This window comes from Arvicola amphibius, chromosome 3 (genome assembly GCF_903992535.2).
Source record: "Arvicola amphibius chromosome 3, mArvAmp1.2, whole genome shotgun sequence".
Classification (NCBI taxonomy): domain Eukaryota; kingdom Metazoa; phylum Chordata; class Mammalia; order Rodentia; family Cricetidae; genus Arvicola; species Arvicola amphibius.
This window is the reverse complement of record NC_052049.1, coordinates 87,485,089-87,507,361: the sequence shown is the minus strand read 5'-3', so window position 1 is coordinate 87,507,361 and position 22,273 is coordinate 87,485,089. Positions and strand designations below refer to the sequence as shown.

The 22,273-nt window shown below is 39.6% G+C and overlaps 1 protein-coding gene across 1 annotated transcript in view; it reads left to right on the top strand.

Moving 5' to 3' along the window:
• The window catches only part of Muc16 (mucin 16, cell surface associated), a 185,925-nt gene that overhangs the window by 52,966 nt on the left and 110,686 nt on the right, over positions 1-22,273 (top strand). Inside the window, exons 6-13 of the mRNA XM_042054693.1 lie at positions 10,453-10,583; positions 10,678-10,745; positions 11,996-12,168; positions 17,659-17,694; positions 18,192-18,316; positions 18,400-18,467; positions 19,460-19,632; positions 22,038-22,073. Of these exons, the coding sequence (XP_041910627.1) occupies positions 10,453-10,583; positions 10,678-10,745; positions 11,996-12,168; positions 17,659-17,694; positions 18,192-18,316; positions 18,400-18,467; positions 19,460-19,632; positions 22,038-22,073 (810 nt within the window). The remainder of the gene's footprint in view (positions 1-10,452; positions 10,584-10,677; positions 10,746-11,995; positions 12,169-17,658; positions 17,695-18,191; positions 18,317-18,399; positions 18,468-19,459; positions 19,633-22,037; positions 22,074-22,273) is intronic.

Sequence of the window (22,273 nt, the reverse complement as noted above, 5' to 3'; positions counted from 1 at the left end):
AACGTCAGAAAAGGTGACTGGTTCCAAAAACCCTAAAGTCATCAAGGAATATACATGGGAACCCGTCCGTATGAATGATCTCAAAGAAATTAAACAAGCCATTATGAACTTTGGGCTACATTCGTCCTTTGTTAGAGAGATGCTCAAAACTTGGTCTATAAGCAATAAGGCAACGCCCCATGATTGGGTACAATTAGTATCAGCTGTTCTAGAGAGTGGGTCACAATTAAATTGGAAATGCATGTTCAGACAAGAGGCTAAACTTTTAGAACAGCAGGAAAGAGCAAAGGGAATTGAGATCTCCCTAGATCAAATTCTAGGTGAAGGACTTTTCTCCGATCCTCTGGAACAAGCGAATTATGATGAACACACCTTATCCATATGTACTACAGCAGCTTTAAAGGCTTGGGACAGGGTTCAAGACCCAGGACAGAGACTGGAATCATATATCAGAGTTAAACAGGGTCAGAGAGAACCCTTTAGTGATTTTTTACAAAGGCTAACTAAAGCTGTACAGATAGGGATATCTGACCCAGAAGCAAGACGTATAATAATTGAATCTTTGGCTTATGAGAATGCCAATGTGGAGTGTAAAAGGATCCTGGGGCCTTTAAAGATGAGATCAGCGCCCTTGGACGAATGGGTCTTACATACAATGAATGTTGAATCATTTGACTATGGCACTGAAGCATGGGTAGAAGAAGCAATTTCTAATGCAAAAAGGAGACATCAAGTTACCAAATGTTTTAACTGTGGCAAGATGGGACATATTAAAAGGAATTGCAGACAACGGATTTTCAGAAATAATAATAATAATAATGATGATAATAATAATAATAATAATAATAATGCCTCTTCTAGAAATAACAGACGTAGGAGGACTCAGCCTTCAGGTATATGTAGGAGATGTGGAAAAGGCAGACACTGGACAAATGAGTGCAGGTCAACAAGAGATAGACAAGGCAACCTGTTGCCACTGGGAAACTCAATGGGGGGCCTCTCGCAGGCCCCCATGGCGAATGTGGTCCAGTCATTTCCAGTTACTGCCGAGAACATGCCTCGTCAAGAAAATTAGAAAGCCCCATGCCTGCTGTTAAAAGCAAAAATGGCCTGAAAGATGAGTTACGTGTATTTTGGCAGACTTTTATAAATGAACAAAGACCAAAGTTAAGAGTGTGCGTAAATGGCGTTTTTATTACTGGCCTACTGGACACAGGTGCAGATGTAAGTATCATTACTCCAGAATCTTGGCATCCGTATTGGCCTCTTCAGGATGTAAATGTTCAGTTCCTGGGAATTGGAACCCTATCTCAAGTAAAGCAGAGCACGAGATGGGTTGAATGCATAGGGCCAGAAGGACAAATAGGAAAATTAAGGCCATATGTAGCCAATATTGCAGTGAATTTATGGGGCCGTGACCTGTTGCAGCAATGGAATACCCAAATTAACATTCCTGCTGCTTCTAGAGCCTCTATTACCGAGGGAAATATTAAAAGATATTACAGAAGGCGGAAACCGGCTGTTCGGGCTGTACAAGAATGCAAAGCAATTGATGGCCCTTCAGAGATACGAACAGCACTGCCTCTAAAATGGTTGACTGAGAAACCAATATGGACAAAGCAATGGCCTTTAGCTGAGGAAAAGTTGCAGGCTTTAGAACAGCTGGTACAAGAGCAATTAGATGCTCGACATATAGAAGAATCTACCAGCCCTTGGAATTCTCCTGTATTTGTTGTTAAGAAAAAATCTGGTAAGTGGAGAATGGTGACAGATCTCAGGGCTATCAATAAGGTTATTCAACCTATGGGCTCTCTGCAATCTGGAATTCCTCTGCCATCTTTATTACCAAAAGGATGGCCTCTCATAGTAATTGATTTAAAGGATTGTTTCTTCACTATACCTTTACAAGAAAAAGACAGAGAAAAGTTTGCCTTCACAGTGCCTACTTATAATAACTCTCAACCTACAAGGAGATACCAGTGGACTGTCCTCCCACAGGGCATGTTGAACTCTCCCACCCTGTGCCAATATTTTGTAAATCAACCATTGCAAATAATACGCAAGCAATTTCCCAAGTCGATAATTTATCATTACATGGATGATATTCTGTTATCTGATTCAAACATGGCTACTTTAGAAAGACTGTTTGAAGAAGTAAAAATACTTTTACCTAAATGGGGATTGCAGATTGCTCCTGAAAAAATTCAGAGAGGAGATTCTGTTAATTATCTAGGTTATAAAATAGGTTTGCAAAAAATTAAGACACAAAAAGCACAAATTAGGAGAGATCGGTTACGGACTCTCAATGACTTTCAAAGGTTGTTAGGAGACATTTCCAGCTTACGACCAGCTGTTGGCATAACACCTGATATGATAATTCATTTAAATAAAACCTTGGATGGTGAAAAAGACTTAAACAGTCCCAGAGAATTAACAGCTGAAGCAGAAAAGGAGCTGAGAATGATTGAAGAGAAATTACAAGAGACACATGTGGACAGGGTGAATCCAGAGCTCAGTTGTATTCTAGTCATATTGCCTTCCAAAATTTCTCCTACAGGAATTTTAATGCAGAGAGATGATATTATCCTAGAGTGGATCTTTTTACCACATAAACCAAGTAAGAAAATAAAAACTTATGTGGAAAAAGTCTCTGAATTAATTATAAAAGGCAAATTGAGACTTCGTCAACTAGCAGGCATAGACCCAGCAGAAATTATAGTGCCTTTCACTGCTGATGAACTAAAAAAGTTGTGGGAAGATAACGAACCATGGCAAAGAGCTTGCGCTAATTTTTTGGGAGAAATCAATAACAACTATCTGAAAAGCAAGAGGCTTAACTTTATAAAGAGAACTTCTTGGATTCTCCCTCGAATCATCCGTGATGCTCCGATAACTGGAGCACGTACATTTTATACTGATGCTAATAAATCAGGGAAAGCAGGTTACAAATCAGAAGATTTGAGTAAGGTGGAACAAAGCCCTTATGATTCTGTCCAGAAGGCAGAATTATATGCCATTCTTATGGTGGTAAGGGATTTTAAAGAACCGCTTAATATAGTTACTGATTCACAATATGCAGAAAGAGTAATCTTACATATTGAAACTGCTGAATTTATACCTGATGATACAGAACTAACCTCATTGTTTATCCAGGTACAAGACATGATCAGGAACAGGCTTTGCCCTATGTATATAACACACATCAGATCCCATACGGGTCTGCCAGGTCCTCTAGCAAAAGGTAATGCAGAAATTGATCAATTGTTGATTGGTAGTGTGCTGCAGGCCTCTGAATTTCATAAAAAACATCATGTCAATAGCAAAGGCTTGAAGAAAGAGTTTTCTATTACATGGCAACAAGCTAAGGAAATTGTAAAGAAATGCCCTACTTGCTCTTTTTATAACCAAACACCACTGCCTGCAGGGGCTAATCCAAAGGGCACTCAAAGGAATAAAATCTGGCAGATGGATGTGTTTCACTTTGCAGAATTTGGCAAATTAAAATATGTACACCACACCATTGACACTTATTCAGGTTTTCAATGGGCAACTGCTTTAAGCTCAGAAAAAGCTGATTCAGTAATCACTCATTTATTAGAAGTTATGGCCATCATGGGTATACCTACACAAATAAAGACGGATAATGGTCCAGCTTATGTTTCTAGGAAAATGAAACAGTTTTTTGCTTATTACAATATTAAGCATGTTACAGGTATACCATACAATCCTACAGGTCAAGCAGTCATAGAAAGATCAAATAGAACTATAAAGGACATGTTAAACAAACAGAAAGGGGTGGAAAATACCCCTAGAAATAGGTTACATAGTGCTTTATTAACCTTGAATTTTCTCAACGCTAATGAGAAGGGGACAACGGCTGCAGAAAGACATTGGATAATGGAAAAGTCTGCTGAATTAAATCAACCAGTTTATTTCAAGGATGTGCTGACCTCGCAGTGGAAGCCAGGAGATGTGCTGCGTTGGGGAAGGGGTTTTGCTCTTGTCTCCACAGGAGAGGAAAAATTGTGGATACCGTCAAAATTAATAAAGGTTCGGTTTGAAGAGAAGAAGCCCCTTGGAAAAGAAAAATAATTCATTCACAAGGATGATGATCATACTGATGGTAAGAAAAGCATATAGGTTGGGGGCAGGGTTCTTTTCTTATCTCCACAGGAAACCACTCATCTTCAAAGAACTTAAGGGACCCTGGATATTTAAATACTGATGCATGGACACTAGTTACAACCTAATATGGATCAACACAGAACCCGAATATGTTTAGTAAGTATAAAACATTTTTTTTACATATATACTGTGCCTTTATTTATATGTATATAGAGCTGGTTTTGGAGTTGGACTATGGCTCAGTCCTTCTTCAATTCCAAGCCTGTTTATAAGAGATATCTCAGAGTTTCTGTCTCAGGTCAGGAGCCATGAAATGGGACAGAATAATAATAGTAATAATAATAATAATAATAATAATAATAATAATAATGATAATGATGATGATGACGATGATGATACTTGATAAACTTTCTTTGCCTTTCCTCATATCTGTCTGTCTTTATTATACCTTTCATCGAATATATATGTCTGTATATGTCTTTGTAGATAATGTTTACCTTTCCTGTAACAAACAACAAATTTTCCTTCAGTAATCTTTGAAGTTTCCAGGATGAAGATGGGGCCCCACAACATCAATTTCACCTGGTTACTATGACGTCATGTTTTTAATAGCGCTAAAATTAGACCTTTTTTTTGGTTGTTTTTTTTTTTGGTACCAACTACACAAGACAGTTTCAAATGGTGTACAATTTTGACAACACTCTGGCCGGACCTCCTCAAAACACTCAGAGGCTAGTTACAATTTCCTCGACCAAATGTTATTCTGGGAATTTTACCATCATTTGCTTTCATGGAACCCCCTGAGAAGAACGTCGCCCCCATGTCAGCTAGAAGCAATCTTAGAGGACGACGCCCCCTCTCCCAACAGAGTTTGCCCTCTGGTTTAGGGACATCATTTAGTAGATGGTATAGGGTTGAGGGGATGGGGGAGGTATTATATGGACTCAGGGGTGTTTATGAAAAAAAAAAAGGGGGGGGGGATTACCTGGTTTGATGGGATGATTAGTATTTGTGAATTATTGTTATTAGAAAATTGCATTGGTGTTGATTCTTGTATATTGAACATTGTATGCGAGTATGCTTCTACCTCTATTGTATGAGAGTATGCTTCTACCTCTGTTTAAAACAATTGTTATATTGAGATATTTATCATATTGCAATGTACATTTCTACCTCTGATATTATTTGTATAATGACATTGTTTACGTTTGGGGATATTGTCCTCATTTATTGCACAGTTGTTTTTCAGGTTTTTTAGATACATAGAAATTATATTTAGTATAGATAGTATAATCTTCGACCTCTTTGAAGAACTGTAGAACATGGCCTTTAATCTAACCTAGAGTTTGATACTTATGAGACACAATCACTCCTGGCAACACCACTCTACTCCCGAGAGAATGTTGAGCACCAAAGACACTCCACTGGGAGCTTGTCTTCTTGGCAGAAGTGGCCTTTAGGCAAAGAAAAAGCCCATACCTCGACCACTGACAGAGTTTCAGAGTATCCGTAAATGGATAAAAACAGGATTGTCTTATCTTGCCAAGACAGGGTTGGACAGTTCTACAAAAAGTTCCTTGCCTTTGAAAAATGTTATGTCAGTTGTGTTAGGCCTTAGCCAAAGTTGGTTGCCTCAACATTGCAAAACGAAACTTTGGGTGACTGCCCAGGTAGTTAGTTGTCTCTGTCATTTGTTGCACATTTTGGAAGTTTCTTGTTTGTACTTCCTGGTTGCTTAAGTAATATTACTTCCCTTCTCAGATCTTTGATGGGGTTGAAGATTAGATAATTGTAGTTACCCTCTACATTATTTAGACTCCTTGAAATAGAATGCTTAGTAAAACTTTTGTTATATGTTTCTTCTTAATATTGTTTGTAATTTTATATTTATTATTTGTTTCTATTGAATATAGTTGTATTTGGTTTGGTTCTGTCTTATTTAGACAAAAGGGGGAGATGAAGGGGAAGCCTAGCCCAAAACCTTGTTTTGTAAGGCGTGTCCCCCTTGGTTTAAAGGCGTGTCCCCCTTGGTCTAAAGGCGTGTCCCTCTTAGGTGTGTCCCTCTTAGGCGTGTCCCCCTTAGGCTAATATTGACTTATAAAATCTTGCGGGCCTGCGGCCCGCGCTCTCTTTGTTTTCCTGCCCTCCTCGCTGGAACCTTGGATTTGTAAGTTCCCTTTCCTTTCCTTTATTAAAACTGACTTATATATATTAAAGCTTGTCTGGTGAATCATAACTGCCGATCAACCACGCACCTTCATTTTGGTGCAGGAAAGGCTGGCCAGACAAGGCTAGGTAACTCTTTGTAAGTTGCATGCTAGGTCTGGCAGGTTAGTGAGGGTTCATAAATAAGGAAGAGAAGGTCAAGGAGACTCATGTAGCACCCGCCTGTACTATGTGACAGTACAGTACTACTCCTGTATTGCGGCACCTGCACTACAGGACCATTCATGGGTTTTGGGCAAGGTGCCTGGAGATTTAAATACACAAAGACACACAGAGACATGGGTCATCCTTGAAACAAGAATGTACCCTTTATTGTGTTCAGGGGCAGCTTATATAAGGATAGCCACGCCCCAGCCAAACCCACCAGAAATCACGTCCTGGCATCTGGAACTCCTGAGGGTCTCGTGCTCAGAGCAGCTGCAGGCTGTCTCAGAGAAGAGGAAAACAAGTTGTTTACAAGAAATTCAGGATCTGGGGTGTTGGTTCACTGTTCTCAACAGACTCAGACATTGAAGAAGGGTGTGGAAGATCTGGCTGATTAGTATCTCGGTCACTGTTCTGTTGCTGTGAAGAGATGTCAAGACCATGGAAATGCTATTAAAACAAAACATCATTTGGGGCTTGCTTACAGTTTCAGAGGTTTAGTCCATTATCATTGTGGTGGAGTGCATGGGGAGCAAGTTGATGCAGGCAGTTGCTGGAGCAGTGGTTGAAAGTTACCTCTTGATCTGCAGATAGACTTTGGCCTTGGCATGGGCTTTTTAAATCTCAAAATTTGCTTCCTCCAATAACACACTTCCTTCCCCAGTGCTATGCTGCCTAAAGCCTTTTCAAATAGTATTATTTCCTATGACTGAGGGGGACATTCTTATTGAGACCACCACATTCTATCCCTGGCCCCCATTTACTTATAGGCATATTATAATGAAAAAATTTAATCTAACTTCAAAAGATTAGACAATTTCAAAAGTTCCCAGTTTATCAAATTTCAAATTATTTAAATGTTCAAAGTCTCTTCTGATAGTCATGGCAACCTCTGAACTGTAGCCCTTTGTTAAATAAAAATTAAAAGGCAGATCTCTTACTTCCAACAAACAGTAACTCAATATGTGCATTACCATTGCAAAAGGCAGAAAAGGGAACATGGTGGGGAAAATACCAGGCTGACTGAAAACCAAAACCAGCTGGGCAGACTCCATCTCTGCATCTCCATGTCTGATGTCAAAGTACTCTTCAAATGTTCAACTCCTTTCATATTTCTTTGGCATAGTATCTCACTTGGCGTTTTACACGTCTTTGGGTCTCCAACATAACCCAGGCTTCACCTTTACAGCTCCACACTATAGCCTTGCTGAGCTTCCATACAGGGACACTCCTGACACATGCCTGGCCTCAGTGACTTTCCTTAACCACAGAGGGAGATTCCTCACCTCCTTTCTTATATTCTTGACTCTCAAACCAGAACCATGTGGCTTAAGATGCCAAGTTCTGCTACTTAGTGGTCCTAGAACATGGCTCCCTCAACCAATTGCCTTTGTATCTGCTTTCTGTTGTTGATGGTTTCCTTTACTTCTTAAACTTTCCTTTAATTCCTCTTCACAAGTTGGAAAGTTACCTGTGCAAACTCCAAACTCTGTATCTCCATATCTGATCTCAAAGCACTCTTCAGATGTTCAACTCCTCTCAGATGTGCTGACTGCATCACACATCCCTCTCTTGGACTTGTTCCACACCCAGCCATCAGCTTCCTTTGGTATGGTATCACCCTGAGGTCAACACTCCCTTTACTCCACTTAGCACCAGGGTTTTCTTTAAACACTTTGTCTCCTTGAACAGAGGACTTAGTTCTATTACATTTCCAGGTGCTCCCTTTCTTGTCAAACTGAATACATTTTCAATTTTCCCTTGTTCATCTTGGTCCTTTTCATTGTAGATCTGCATAAGACTGATCACACAGTAGTCAATACTAAGCTACCTTGAAATCTGCTCTGCCAATGCCATTAATCCAAACTCCTTGATTTAACCTTAGGCAGACTTTCTGGACAAGGGCAAAAAGCAGTCACATTCTTCACCAAAATAGCACAAGAACAGTCTCTAGGTCACTTACTAATATTCTTCTCTGGAACCTCTTGTGTGGGACACCCACATTCCACAAAGTCCTCTGCATCTTAAGACAAACAGCATTGCCATGCTTATTTTAGTAATACCCCACTCCCTGGTACCAACTTTTATCTTGGTCCTTTTCCTTTTCAAGTAGTTCCTTAATCCTTTTTCAATAGTTCCATTTCTTGGTGACTAAGTGTTCAAATATATGATACTATGGGGGGCTATTCTTATTCAAACAATAAGAGGGAAGAGGTTGGATGTGGTGCAAAAAGGGACCTGTTGTGGCAATTAGGGTTGGCCCTGGTGGAATCCTAGAGGTAGTTTGTAATGCAGACAGGGTTGACCAGACTAGGCTGCATGGACCTGGGATACATCCTGCAGACTGTAGAGAAAATGAGAATGGAGGATGTCAGGGACACCCACTGGACTAGACCATGGGGAATACAATGAGAAATCTTGAGCTGTGAGTTCTTGTATCAACTGGAGTCACATCTATGAGCCTCAGCTTTCTCCATTCTGTACCTTGCATCCATTTGTCTGGCCATCCAAGCCTTATATGCATTCCCAACCTTCAGGGCCACTACATGTGTTGCTCCTGGAATTATGGATTGTTTTTTTGCTTGTTTGTTTTTGTATTTTTCTTTTTCTAAAAAGTCTGTGACTTTTCATAGACTATAAATTTATTCTATGCATAAATGTTATATACAGTCAATCTGTATTCGATCTTATTCTTCTTGCCCATGTCTCCCTTTTTTGCATGACTCTGTGGGTTTTTATTATTGCCCTAAGGAAATTTCCTAACCATAGGACTAACTCTTTTGTGTTTTTCTTTCCATCTCTTCATTTTCTTTTTCTTTCTTTCTTCCTTTTTTTTGACTGATAAGTTTGTCATGAGTATGAGTAAGGGCTTATTTACAAGATCATAAACAACCTACAAGTTTTTTTTGTTTATTTGGTTGGTGGGGTTTTTTGGGAGGGGGGATTTTTATAAGACAGGGTTTCTCTGTGTAATCTTAACTGTCCTGGAACTAGCTCTTGTAGACCAAGCTGGCTTTGTACTCACAGAAATCCACGTACCTCTGCCTCCTGAGAGCTGGGGTTAAAGGAATGTGCCACCACTGCTTGGAAAATCTACAAGTTTTAAACAGCTGATGAAAATGTCCCTTACTCCTGAAGAAATATTAACTGCCTATCAACCCTCATGGGGCCTCATTAAGTCCTCATCCAAGCAACCATTCCTTAAGTAGAGACAGGGTCTTTTGAGAATACACCTAACCCCTACAAACAAGTTTACCATGGGTCATTGACAGACCTCATCTCTTACAAACAATCTCATCTGGTGTGAACACAAGAGCACAAACACCTTGTCATGCCTTAAATATAGCATTCCTCATCACTCAGCATTCCACCACTTCCTCTGGCTCTTATATTCTCTCTAAACCTTCCACAATTTTCAAAATGTTTTTGGAGGGCTAGATACAATGGTATCCAACTTGTGGCTGAACTTTCAACGGTCGCTTATTTTCATCACTTTGACCAGTTCTGAGTCTTTACACTTGCCACTGTCCATTGAAACTTTTATGTGGTGTGGCCCAGATCTGAAAGTAAAAGGTCTTACTCCCTTCTCAAGTCAATGAAATGTCAATGACATGTCACCTTTAGACATTCTGGGCTACAAATTCAGGATCCCTCTGAAGACAAAGTCAAATGTCCACTATGAAGTTCCACTCTCACCCTCTAGTTGGGCAGAAGAGATTCTGGGTAGGATATCCTATACTTTATCTCCTGGACACTGTGGCTAGGAGACAGTATTAGTCTTCTGCTCACATCCAGCAGCTCAAACAAAATTGATTCTCTCTCTCTCTCTCTCTCTCTCTCTCTCCTCTCCTCTCTCTCTCTCTCCTCTCTCTCTCTCTCTCTGTGTGTGTGTGTGTGTGTGTGTGTATGTGTGTGGGTGTCATGGTTATATTCACTTTCACTCTTTATCCCCTCCAGCTACAAGTATTTATCCAGAATTGGTGCCATTCACTTTCAACTTGACAATCACCAACCTGCCTTATACCACAGAAATGGGGTACCCAGACTCTTTACACATCAAGAAAACAGAGAAGGTTTTGAACTACCTGGTAATGTGAAACCTGCATACCATGGCTTACCTTTCCTTCACTCCACCCAGTCTCATGGACCTCTCTCTCACTCACTCTTTTGTCTTATTCACAGTTCCAGTCATTGTTCAAGAATACCAGCCTTGGTTCTAGCTACTCTGGATGCATAGTGTCTCTGATCAGGTGAGCCTTCTTTGTTTTATATCATAGAGGACTTTTCTGTCACAGTCAAATTCCTCTGAATATCACATGCAGAAGGCAAGAAGCACAAAGGAAAGAAGCACTCTGGAAATTCAGACAAGAGAGACACTTTCTTTTATTTAGTGCATGAGAGACGGGACTTCCTGGAAGAAGACACTTCCCATGGAACTTATTTGCTTGAAAAAAAAGTGTTGAGAATTGAGGCTCATTGATCAGAAAAGTGGATATTGAATCACTTAGTAACCTTGGAATCCTTCATTTTGTGCCACATTCTGTGACAAAGCAGCTATAACTTTCTTCCTGCAAAAGTTCCACTATGTAGAGAGGGCACCAGTTGCACAAACATGAAACCATATATAAACCAGGTCAGATCAATCATTAAACTCTACACACAGACTAAAGGAACAAGGTAATGGAGTTTTAGCTTAACCCTGGGGATCTGGGTGGAGGCTTTCTATAGAGGATGCCTGAGCCATACATTGACAGTGCATGTACAGTTAAGCAGAGGAAACACAGAAAAATAAACTCTTGTGGGATGGTTCATCACAAGTAATAAGGGATGTAAAAGCTGGGAATGCATGCTTTTTCCTCTTTCTTCTCCTCCTCGTTTGATTTGTCCTCTGTTTTTTCATCCTCTACTTCTGTTCTACCTCTTTTCCCTCCTCTTCTAGCTCCTCCCCCCATAGAAAAATCTCTGTGGTATTGAAAAATAGAATGTAGCAGAGAGAATGAAGAATGAATGAATGAAAAACGAAGAAAGAAAAAAGAAGAGGGAAGTATGTTAGAAAGTAGAGGAAAGAAGGAATGAATAAAATAATAAAGAATAGGGAAAATAGAAAAAATAAAGAAAAGAAGCAGGAAGAAAGAGAGGGAAACTAAAGGAAGGAAGGGGGAAAAGAAGTGTAGGAGTTGAAAAGGTAGATTTTCCAAGAAGTCTTAGAGTAACTTTGAACATAACAATAAGAAATGCTGGTACTTGTCATAATATATGTGAACCAAATAACTGGAGAAGAAAATGAGAGCAAGAGAAAAAATAAGTTGAACAAACTTTTCTAACCCACTGTGTAAAATAGTAGACCTAGAGAAAGAGGACTTAAAAAGGAATGTGACTGAGAAAGTAGACACAGTCTATAAAAAGACAAGCATAAAGCCAGGAGGGACTCAGCTTGAAGGAGCTATGTACAATTTCTCACGTCTCTAGATGACCCATTCCCATATCCTCATCACACTAGGTCAGAACAGCATGGAGCAGCCACTGGAGTGGATAGCATTTGCACCTACCATCATGATCCCATGAGTCCTCCTCTGAACAGAAAGCAGTTGTATCAAGAAGTGACCCAGCTGACCAATGGTATCACCAGACTGGGTCCCTACATCCTGGACAGAGACAGTCTCTATGTCAATGGTGAGTATCTTTGTCATAATCGGGTCTCCTTTAGTATTAGTTTTCATTGCTATAACAAAGTAACAGACTCATGTGTAAACAAGAAAAAATTTTTATGTCCTGTAGTTTCAAAACTTTCAGTCCAGGATAATTAGTTCCTGTATTATTTATTAACTTTCCTCATCATGGCTCACTAGATGATGCCATCCACATTCAATGTGTGTTTTTCCACATCAAAGTGGGAAATATTTCTGGAAATGCCTTCATGGACACACACATATCTGTTTCATATGATTCTAAATCCAGTCCAGTTGATAAAGATTAATCATTGAGGCTTGGTTACTATTAGGCCTGTAGCAAGTTGGAAATATGGTGGAAGGCATAAAATGGGAAATCTGCTCTTTTATGAGGTCCAGTAAGCAAACAATTAAGTAGATTTGGGGGACACAATATGTTTTCCATGGCCTGAAACCAGTGACCTAGTTCCTACAATGAGCCTCTTACCTATGCTAATAATTCATTCAGTTATTAACTCATCCATTGGTGAAGTTAGCACTTTTAAAATCCAATCACCTTTCTACAGTTTCACCAGTTGGGGACCAAGCCTTCAACACATGAGCTTTCTGGAGGACACTTCAGATCCTAAACACTATTTACCAAGCTCATTATAGGGGTTGATTTTGAACTGTCTATATCTGGAGATATATCCATGTCACTACTAAAAAGGTGTTAATATTCTCTATAGCTAAGTGGATGCTGGTAAGCACTCCAAAGGTACATTACAGTGCATTAATATTGATTAAAATGTTAATAGTCTCAAACTTGAGAAATTATTGCATGAAACTTTCCAGTTTTATCTTTTAATGTATAGTTTGAGAATTTTCTGTAACCCTGGTCCAAGCCTAATATTAAATGACTCATTTTCGACTGTTCACTCTATGCAAGAGGGCCATGTTCTTTTCTATTTTACCTCTTGGGATGAATATTTCCTCCTGTTTCTCCTTCTCATCTTCCTCCTACTCTTCCTTTTTGTTCCCCTTCTCCTCTTCCGTTTTCGATTCTCCTCATCTTTCTCCTCCTCCAGTTTATCAACTTCCTCTTTCTCCTCCTTCCCATTCTTGTCATCTTCTCCTTCCATTGCTCCTCTTTTCTTCTATCCTTTTCCCCTCTTTTTCTCCTCCTCCTTCTCTTTTTGATCCTCTTGCTTCTCCATTTTGTTCTTCTAATTTCATTCTTTCTCCCTGTTCCTCTTCCTTCCCTTGTTCTTCTTTTTCTTGCCATATTCTCCTTCTTTTTTGCTTAACATAAAATCTTAATTAGAGTAGCAGATGATGGGGAGAATTTGGGAGTGATGGATGATGTGGTTAAGTACTTCCTATTCGCCTGAGAGTGTCTTCCCTCTCCTTTCATCGTATCAGCTCAATTCTCAGACTCCATGGAGCATCTCAAACAGCTGCAGCTTCCAGAAACATTGTCTCCCTTATAAGATTACACACTGAATAGTGACTAGATGTTGACAGAAAAATTGTCACAGGAAGGCTATGCCAAGAACTCAAAATTAAAAGTGGTTCATGCTTATCAAAGGACTCTGTGTGGTGAGAATTCTGCAATCATGTTATTCTCATTTTTACCAAGAACCATTGCGCATTCAAGGAGGAAATCATTTGCCCAATACTATAAAGTATGCCAGAATGAGAATTTCACCAACAGACACTCTGGAAAACCACAGGCAATATGGTGAATCATCCAAAAACAGCAAGCCCCAAACATCTGGACAAGCAATCTCTAGCCTAATAATCTAACCTAATTCATGGTTAGTTATGTACTCCCTTATAGCCACTTGAAGACTACCTTCATTTATAATGTGAAATGCATATTTCACGGTATTATTTAGACCACATACTGTTTTGTGTCCAGAAGATATTTTTCTGTTACTGTGACAAAATTCCCTGATCCAGAGGCAGTATACATCTACAGCAAAGTAGTATTTTCTAGCTATTACAGGAATGTTGCACATATGACCTCACAGTGGTTGTGACTACATGCACAAGAACTGAACAAGATCACAACAGCTGAAATACAGTCATGGATGAGGAAGTCGGACTTGTGTTGTCTATGTATTTGTGGGTATGGGGCCATCTACTAGGGGAAGGTTGACTTAAGGTTCACATCCCTATAGAAAATTGACTCTTTTTTTTCCTTAGCATCACCTGCCACCAGTGCTTCAAGTAGGATTTGGAGCTTGTGAGTCCCATGTCTTTAGAAGGAAGGATTTAGGTTGGCTTACACTTCAAAGTGCAACCCATAATGGCAGGGAAGACAATGCAGCAGGAGCTTGAAGCAACAAGTTGAATCATATCTGCAGTCCTTAACTACAGTGGGAGAGGAGAGAAATAATGGTACTCAGCTAGCTTTCCCCTACTTCAGCAGTCTGCCCAGGAAATGGAATCATCCATATTTACAGTGGGTCTTCCCAGCTCAATTAACCTAAACAAACAATCCCTTAAGGGCTTGCTCAAAGGCTCACCTAATCTACATAATCCTTCCCAGGTGTGCCTCAAGGCCTGCCTTCTATGACGCTGTTTGTCCTTTTAAACTGACAGTGATAAAAGTTAAAGAACGTTTACTACAAAATTTGGGCTAAAACAAAGTGTTTTTCACAGTATGAGTGCTGTAGAGCATCAGATTATTTTGTGTGTGTCATGAATCATAGGCCAGGGAATTACATCAGGTATTCCTGTTGCATTTACAGAAATGGATGAAAAGATAGAGGTATGATACTTAGGAAGTCAAATGAGATAAGATTAAAAAAAAAAAACTGGAATTTCTTGGAGCTTTGTCTAGATCTGATCTGTATTTTCAACTTTTAGATAGAATATCAGAAATAGAATCAATGATACAGAAAGATAGTAATGGAAAGTTCTTTACATTGCCTCCCCCTCACTTCTTTCCTCTTGCTCCTCTTCCTTTTCCTCCCCATCCTTCCCCTCCATATCTTCTTTATGTTCCAGGGAAATAGAAATGAAAGTTCTTTTCTTGACTTTCTCTTCCTTTTCTTCTCTCATGGGGTACACCTCAGAGGTGGATCCCTTGCTTAGTATGCAAAAGGCTCTAGATTCAATCTCCAGTATACACACACACACACACACACACACACACCCTTCTTTTTCACTTTCTATCAAAATCCAATGTTAGCAATTTTATTTGATATCCCATCTTTTCACCTTTAAAGAATCCTATTTCTTTCATCAAAATTTTTTCAGTTTCTCAAGCCATAACCACTTCTCCTCTCTCACCTCTCTCTCTCTCTCTCTCTCTCTCTCTCTCTCTCACACACACACACACACACACACACACACACACTGCTTGTATGTGTATGTTTGTGTATTTGTGTGTTTTTGAGTTTCCACACATGTGGAACTCAGAAGAAATTATCAAAATACTAGTCGTGCATACTGCCTTGTTTGAGACATGGTGTCTTTGATATCCACCATATATACTTCAGGACAGTTGACCCATGAACTACATGAGTTCTCTTCTCTCTACTCCCTATCTCACTATAATCTCACTATACAATACTGAGTTTAGAGACACTCAGACTACATGCTGAGCTTCTATGTGGGATCTAGGCACATCACTTTAGGTCCTCACACTTGTATGATCTAGTTTCATTTCTGTAACTGTTGAATACCTCAACTAGAAGCAATTCTAGAGAAGAAAAGATCCATCTGTTTTAAAATCCCAGATCACATTCCATCCCTGAGAGAAATCAAGGGAGAAATTAAAGTTGGGCCTCCTTCTTTTATTCCTCCTGTTTCTTTTCCTTCTTTAATTTCAGGGGAATTAAATTAATTAAAGGGTCTCCTCCTCCTCCTCCTCCTCCTCCTCCTCCTCCTCCTCCTTCTCCTCCTCCTTCTCTTTTTATCTCCTTTTTTACACACCTCCTCCACCATAGAAATAGTTACAGAAACATTTTTTTCTTGGCCTCCCCCTTTTCTTCCTGGGGTGAAACTCAGAGGCGGCTTAAGGGATATCCCTGTATGGAATATTCCTGTGAGCATCCTGTCTCTAACCAGAAAGCCTACTTTATAGCCAGTGAAGTGCAGTAGAAAATATGAAGAATGATTGTTGCCGGCTGACATTCAGTCTTATACTTAATTAGGTTTCTTACACAGCCCAGTACTACCACTTGTTACTGGGATGTGGCGGCCCACAGTGGGATGCATCTTCTTGTATCAATTGATCAAGACAATCCCCAGTAGACATACCCACAGGTCAATCTGACCTAGGTAATTCCTCAGTTGTCATTCACTTCCAGGACTATTCTAGATTGTATCAAGTTGACAGTTAAAGGTATCCAGGACTTACAGCAACCACTTTTCTACTGAGCTGTCTTCACCACTCTCCATCTCTCTGTTTCCATCCCCATGTAACTCTCCCACAATGTGCTACAATTTTATCAATTCTACGTTATAAGTAATATACACACACTAAGGAAGTATCATAAAATTTTGTTAATTAAAGGAAGCTAAGTGAGCAAAGCTAGATTTAAACTAAACTATCTTTCCAAATATAGAATATATAAATATGCTTAGGGCACACACTCATTCACAAATATGTTTTTACCTTTGCAATGTATGAAATATTGCTGTGGCATAGTATAGCCTCATCAAAACATAGGCATCTATTTTTATTGTATATATTTCTAATTTCAAAATTATTTTTCATTTTGTTTTCATTTATTAAATTTTTCCTTGGACAATTTCAGAAATATATATGATGCATTGTGTTTACTCTAGTCCTCTACTCTCCTACTTCCATTCCACTCTTCCTTACTTCCTCCTCCTTACAGGTTCCTTTTGCACATTCATGTCTGTTTTGTTTTGTTTTGTGATCCACTAATTTTAATCAGGACCATATATGCAGCCCCAAGTTTGGGACTGTACATTGGAAACTGTTGGATACCATTCCTCTCCCAGAATTTATCAGATGCCAAAAGTTTATCAGTAATGAGAAGAGCTTCATGAACCTTTCCTTGATTCGTGTTTGGTGTTGACAGGTCCAATGCAGGTAGCCACACTGCCATAAGATTGTATTTACAATAACTGTGTCATACCCTGATTTTTAGATAAAATTATACTTATTTAATTATGTATTCATGTGTGTACATGTATATGCTGATGTACATATTGAAGTTAAAGGAACACTACCGGAGACGAGTTCTCTCCTTCTACCATGTAGGTTCAAATTTGGATGGTCAGGCTTGGTGGCAAGTACTTTTATCTAATGAACCATCTTGCCAGCTTTATTATTATATATTGTTTTAGCCAAATTAATAGTGATGATATTCATCATGAATATTATCACAGGACAAGTAAGATGTAGTCATTGCTATTTATATATAAATCTCAGACTGTTTCATAATGACTTCACTTTCTAGACCTACACTCTTTTCATCTCTTAGTGCTTACATAAATGTACCTTTTCATTACCCTTTTTTTCTATCTACAGGTTATAACCGTCGGTACTGGACCCCTCTCACAAACAGTGAGTACTCAGTAAAAACTGTGATGCCCCAGTATCTCCAGGACCCCCTTCCCTAGAATCAGCTCCATAAAAGAGAAATTTACAATACTCATTTCCATACGTTTCACACCCATGTTGTCAGACCTAGTCAAAATATATAGATAACCCAAGTGTATATGAGCCGCTTAATGGATAAAAACAAATATAATGTATTCATCAAGTCAGATATTATAAGTCCTAAAAAGAAAGAAATTCTCACATTTAACCTAGATGATATTGAGAATATCCTCATAAAAATATAAAATAGTAAAATTCATATTCATATCAAATTCATAGTGGTTGCTACAGGTTAGGGAAAGACAAATGGGAGCTGTTTAATTACTTAATGTTTTGGTTTTGTACGATGAGTCAGTTTTGAAGACTGGTTACAGAGCACCTAAATGCAAGCATCCCTTCGACTATAGCTGTCCTGGGTTCCAGTGCATATTAGACTCCCCAGTTTCTCTTTTCTGCTACAGGTACAAGTCCATCTCTGGAACTCTTCACCCTTAACTTCACTATAACCAATCTGCACCATACAGAGGGCATGAGATACCAAGGATCGAAAATATTCAACAGCACAGAGAGGATCTTGAATCGATTGGTCAGAACTCCCTCACACTCACCCTGTCTCAGTTCAATTTTGTACCCCTTGGTCCCTTAAATCATCTTCCCTTTTGTCCACAGCTCAAGCCCCTGTTCAAGAACACCAGTATTGGGTCCCTTTATTCTGGTTGCAGACTGGCCTTACTGAGGTATGAACTTCAGAGTAGATATGCAGGGCATGTGTACAATAACCATGAACTGATTCATAACTTCCCGATCCTGGTGTTTTAGGAGGAGGTGACATCCAACTCCTCTCCAGTCCTTTCGATTTCCGACTAAGAAAGATAAGACTCCATTTTCTTTCAGGAGACATTGATGTATCATTCTATTGAGCACTCCCTGCTAGGTTTTCTTATAATTTCATTTATGTTACTGTAATAAAATACTCTGACAAAAAAGCAATATACATAAAGAAATGTTTATTTGATTTATAGTTCTGGACTCCAGTCCATTGTGTGTAAAAGTTACAGTGTAAAGGGCTTGGGACAACTGGTCACATCATACCCACAATGAAAAGTAGAGAAAATTTAATACACTCATCTGTCTGCTGGCTGCTTGCTAGTCTTCTTCACTCCTACAAGCTCAAGATTGGTTCCTGGATCTTCCTACATCAATTAACAAACCAGATCATTTCTCACAGGTTTTGTGACAAACTGACCTGATCCAGTTAATTCCTCATTAAGACTTTTCCCAGGCAATTCTGTCTTGTGGCAGATTGACATTTAAAACTAACCATCACAGTTCTGAAACGCTTGATTCATTTCACACACAAAAATAAGCCATAGAGATGTGGAGAAACATATCTGGCATTGTACAACAGTTGAATAGGAGTTAAGCCAATTGAAATTGCTTTCTGTTACCTTATTTTCAGACTTCTTTTCCCACCTCCATTGTCACATTTCTGTTAGTAGGGCATGGCAGTCATGTTATAGATGTCATGTAAAAGGATAGCACAAGTGCTGGCATGTTTAATTCTGTCTTTTTTTCAAGGACCTTGGCTCTGTTATTAATTGTATTCTTCTGGCACTACGGCCACTAATTGTTCATCAGTAGTGCCACTTTTCTTCTCCCTCAGTGAAGGTTTTCTGAGCCTCAGCTTGGAGTTTCCATCTCCATCTCTCTGTCTCCTTTCCTTTCCCAGGCCTGAGAGAGATAGAACAGCCACTGGAGTGGATGCTGTCTGCACTTACCATTCTGATCCCATGGGCCGTAAGCTGGACAGAGAGAAGCTGTACTGGGAATTGAGCCATAATACCCAGGGTGTTACCAAGCTAGGATCCTTCACTTTAGAAAAGGACAGTCTGTACATCAATGGTGAGCATCTTCTTATGATCCATAAGCTGAAGATGAGAATGTTACCCTAAGATAAGTGGACTCTCTGATTGGTCGCAAAACCCTTCCTATATAGCATCATCAACCTGAGCAACAATGTGCTGCTGACACACAAACTTTGAGTCTTCAAGTCATTCTCTTTTCTCTGCATCTCTGTATTACAAAGGCATGATTTGAACATGTTTCTAACCTACAGAAGCTTTCCTTTATCCACATCAAAGACCACATCTGACTGAAGCCTATTGTCGTTCAGTAGTGGTTCAAGTCTAGGGTGTTAGTTGTTTTGTTTTACTTTGAGGTAAGTCTTGCTATGTGACTGAGACTGTCCTAGAATTAACCATGTAACCCAGTCTATCCTCAAACGAATGAGTCTCCTGCTTCAGCCTCTCCTGAGCACTTGGGATAGAGGTATATAATCTATACCTATCTATGTTATATCTATGCAGAGCTAAAACTTCTCTGTCATGCTTGCTATGTATTAGGTCATATTCTCTGAGTTCTACTTCCATTAGAGGTTTTCATTTTAAAACTTCATACTGAGCTGGGAGTGGTGCCTCACTCCTGTTAGCCTTGAGTGAGCCTGGTATGTTCAGGGGTCATGGTTTGAGTTCCAGTACTGTAAGGAAGAAGGGGAGAAGGACAATAAATAGGGGAGGGAAGGAGAAGAAGCAAAAGCAGAAACAAGAAGCATTTACCAGGTGGGGTGGCCCCTGTTTGCAGTCAGCACTTAAAAGGTGAGATGGGAGGTTTTCTGTAAGTTTGTGCTCAGCCTGGGTTACATCCAGAATTCAAGGCCTGCCTGGGCTACAAACTACAACTCTATCTCAGATAAAACAACGATTCCATCTCCAGCAAAGCAAAAACAAGAAGTTGAATCTCTCATCTTCTTCCGTATGGACTTTGAAAAATAACAGCTTACAAACATATGTGGTAGAAATTGGGATGTGTTTAAAGTGTAAATCCATGAGAACAGTGACAGTTCTCTTGATGACACCTAGATTTACCTTTTTTCTTTGTTTTTTTGGGGGGGTTGTTTGTTTGTTTTGAGACAGGGTTTCTTATTTGTCTGTGCAGCCATAGCTATTCAGGAACTCACTCTATAGATCAAGCTGACCTGGAACTCATAGAGAGTCTCCTGTCTCTGCCCCTAAAATGCTGGGACTGAAAACATGTGCTACCACTGCCCAGCCAATAACACCTGAATTCTAAGTGCTACTGTACAGACTTGAAATCTCAGCTGGAGATGGGTCTGATGGGCCTCAGCTATATCATACATATTTCTTTTTTTTCTCATTTTTTTATTAAAAATTTCCATCTCCTCCCCTCCTCCTCCTCCTTCCCTCCCCTCCCTTCCACCCATACCCCCCACTCCGCCCCTCTCCAAGCCAAAGAGCCATCAGGGTTCCCTTCACTATGTTAAGTCCAAGGTCCTCCCAGCTCCCCCTAAGTCAAGGAAGGTGAGCAACCAAACTGACAAGGCTCACAGCCCCAGCAGCACAGACATTAAGGGCAACATTGAATAAATGGGACCTCCTGAAGCTGAGCAGCTTCTGTAAAGCAAAGGACACTGTCACTAAGACAAAAAGGCAGCCTACTGACTGGGAAAAGATCTTCACCAACCCCGCAACAGACAAAGGTCTGATCTCCAAAATATATAAGGAACTCAAGAGACTAGACTTTAAAATGCTAATTAACCCAATTAAAAAATGGGGCACTGAACTGAACAGAGAATTCTCAACAGAAGAAGTTCGAATGGCCAAAAGACACTTAAGGGCATGCTCAACCTCCTTAGCAATCAGGGAAATGCCAATCAAAACAACATTGAGATACCATCTTACACCTGTCAGATTGGCTAAAATCAAAAACACCAATGATAGCCTTTGCTGGAGAGGATGTGAAGTAAGGGGTACACTCATCCATTGCTGGTGGGAATGCAAACTTGTGCAACTGCTTTGGAATGTAGTGTGGAGGTTTCTCAGAAAATTTGGTATCAACCTACCCCAGGACCCAGCAATCCAACTGTTGGGAATTTACCCAAGAGATGCCCAATCATATTACAAAAGCATTTGTTCAACCATATTTATAGCAGCATTATCTGTAATAGCCAGATCCTGGAAACAACCTAGATGCCCTTCAGTGGAAGAATGGATGAAGAAAGTGTAGAATATATACATATTAGAGTACTACTCGGCAGTAAAAAAACAATGACATCTTGAATTTTACATGCAAATGGATGGAAATAGAAAACACCATCCTGAGTGAGGTAACCCAGGCCCAAAAAGATGAACATGGGATGTACTCACTCATATTTGGTTTCTAGCCATAAATAAAGGATATCATACATATTTCTGTCCTTGCATCCTGATTCTCTCCTTTTCTCATTGTAGATTTTACCCATCGAACCTCTGCTCCCACTTCCAACAGTGAGTATTTAAAAGTCTGATGATTGTGTTCACTACACCCTGTGGGAGCAGTAGCTGATCCAGGTCTTACCAAATCCAAGGTCATAGAGAAGAAACAATAAATTAAAGGCTGGACTGTCATTCACACTCCCATATATATTTATGGCCTGATTTGGAGAGCAAAGATGCTCTCCTGTGACATTCATGCATTACCTCAAATA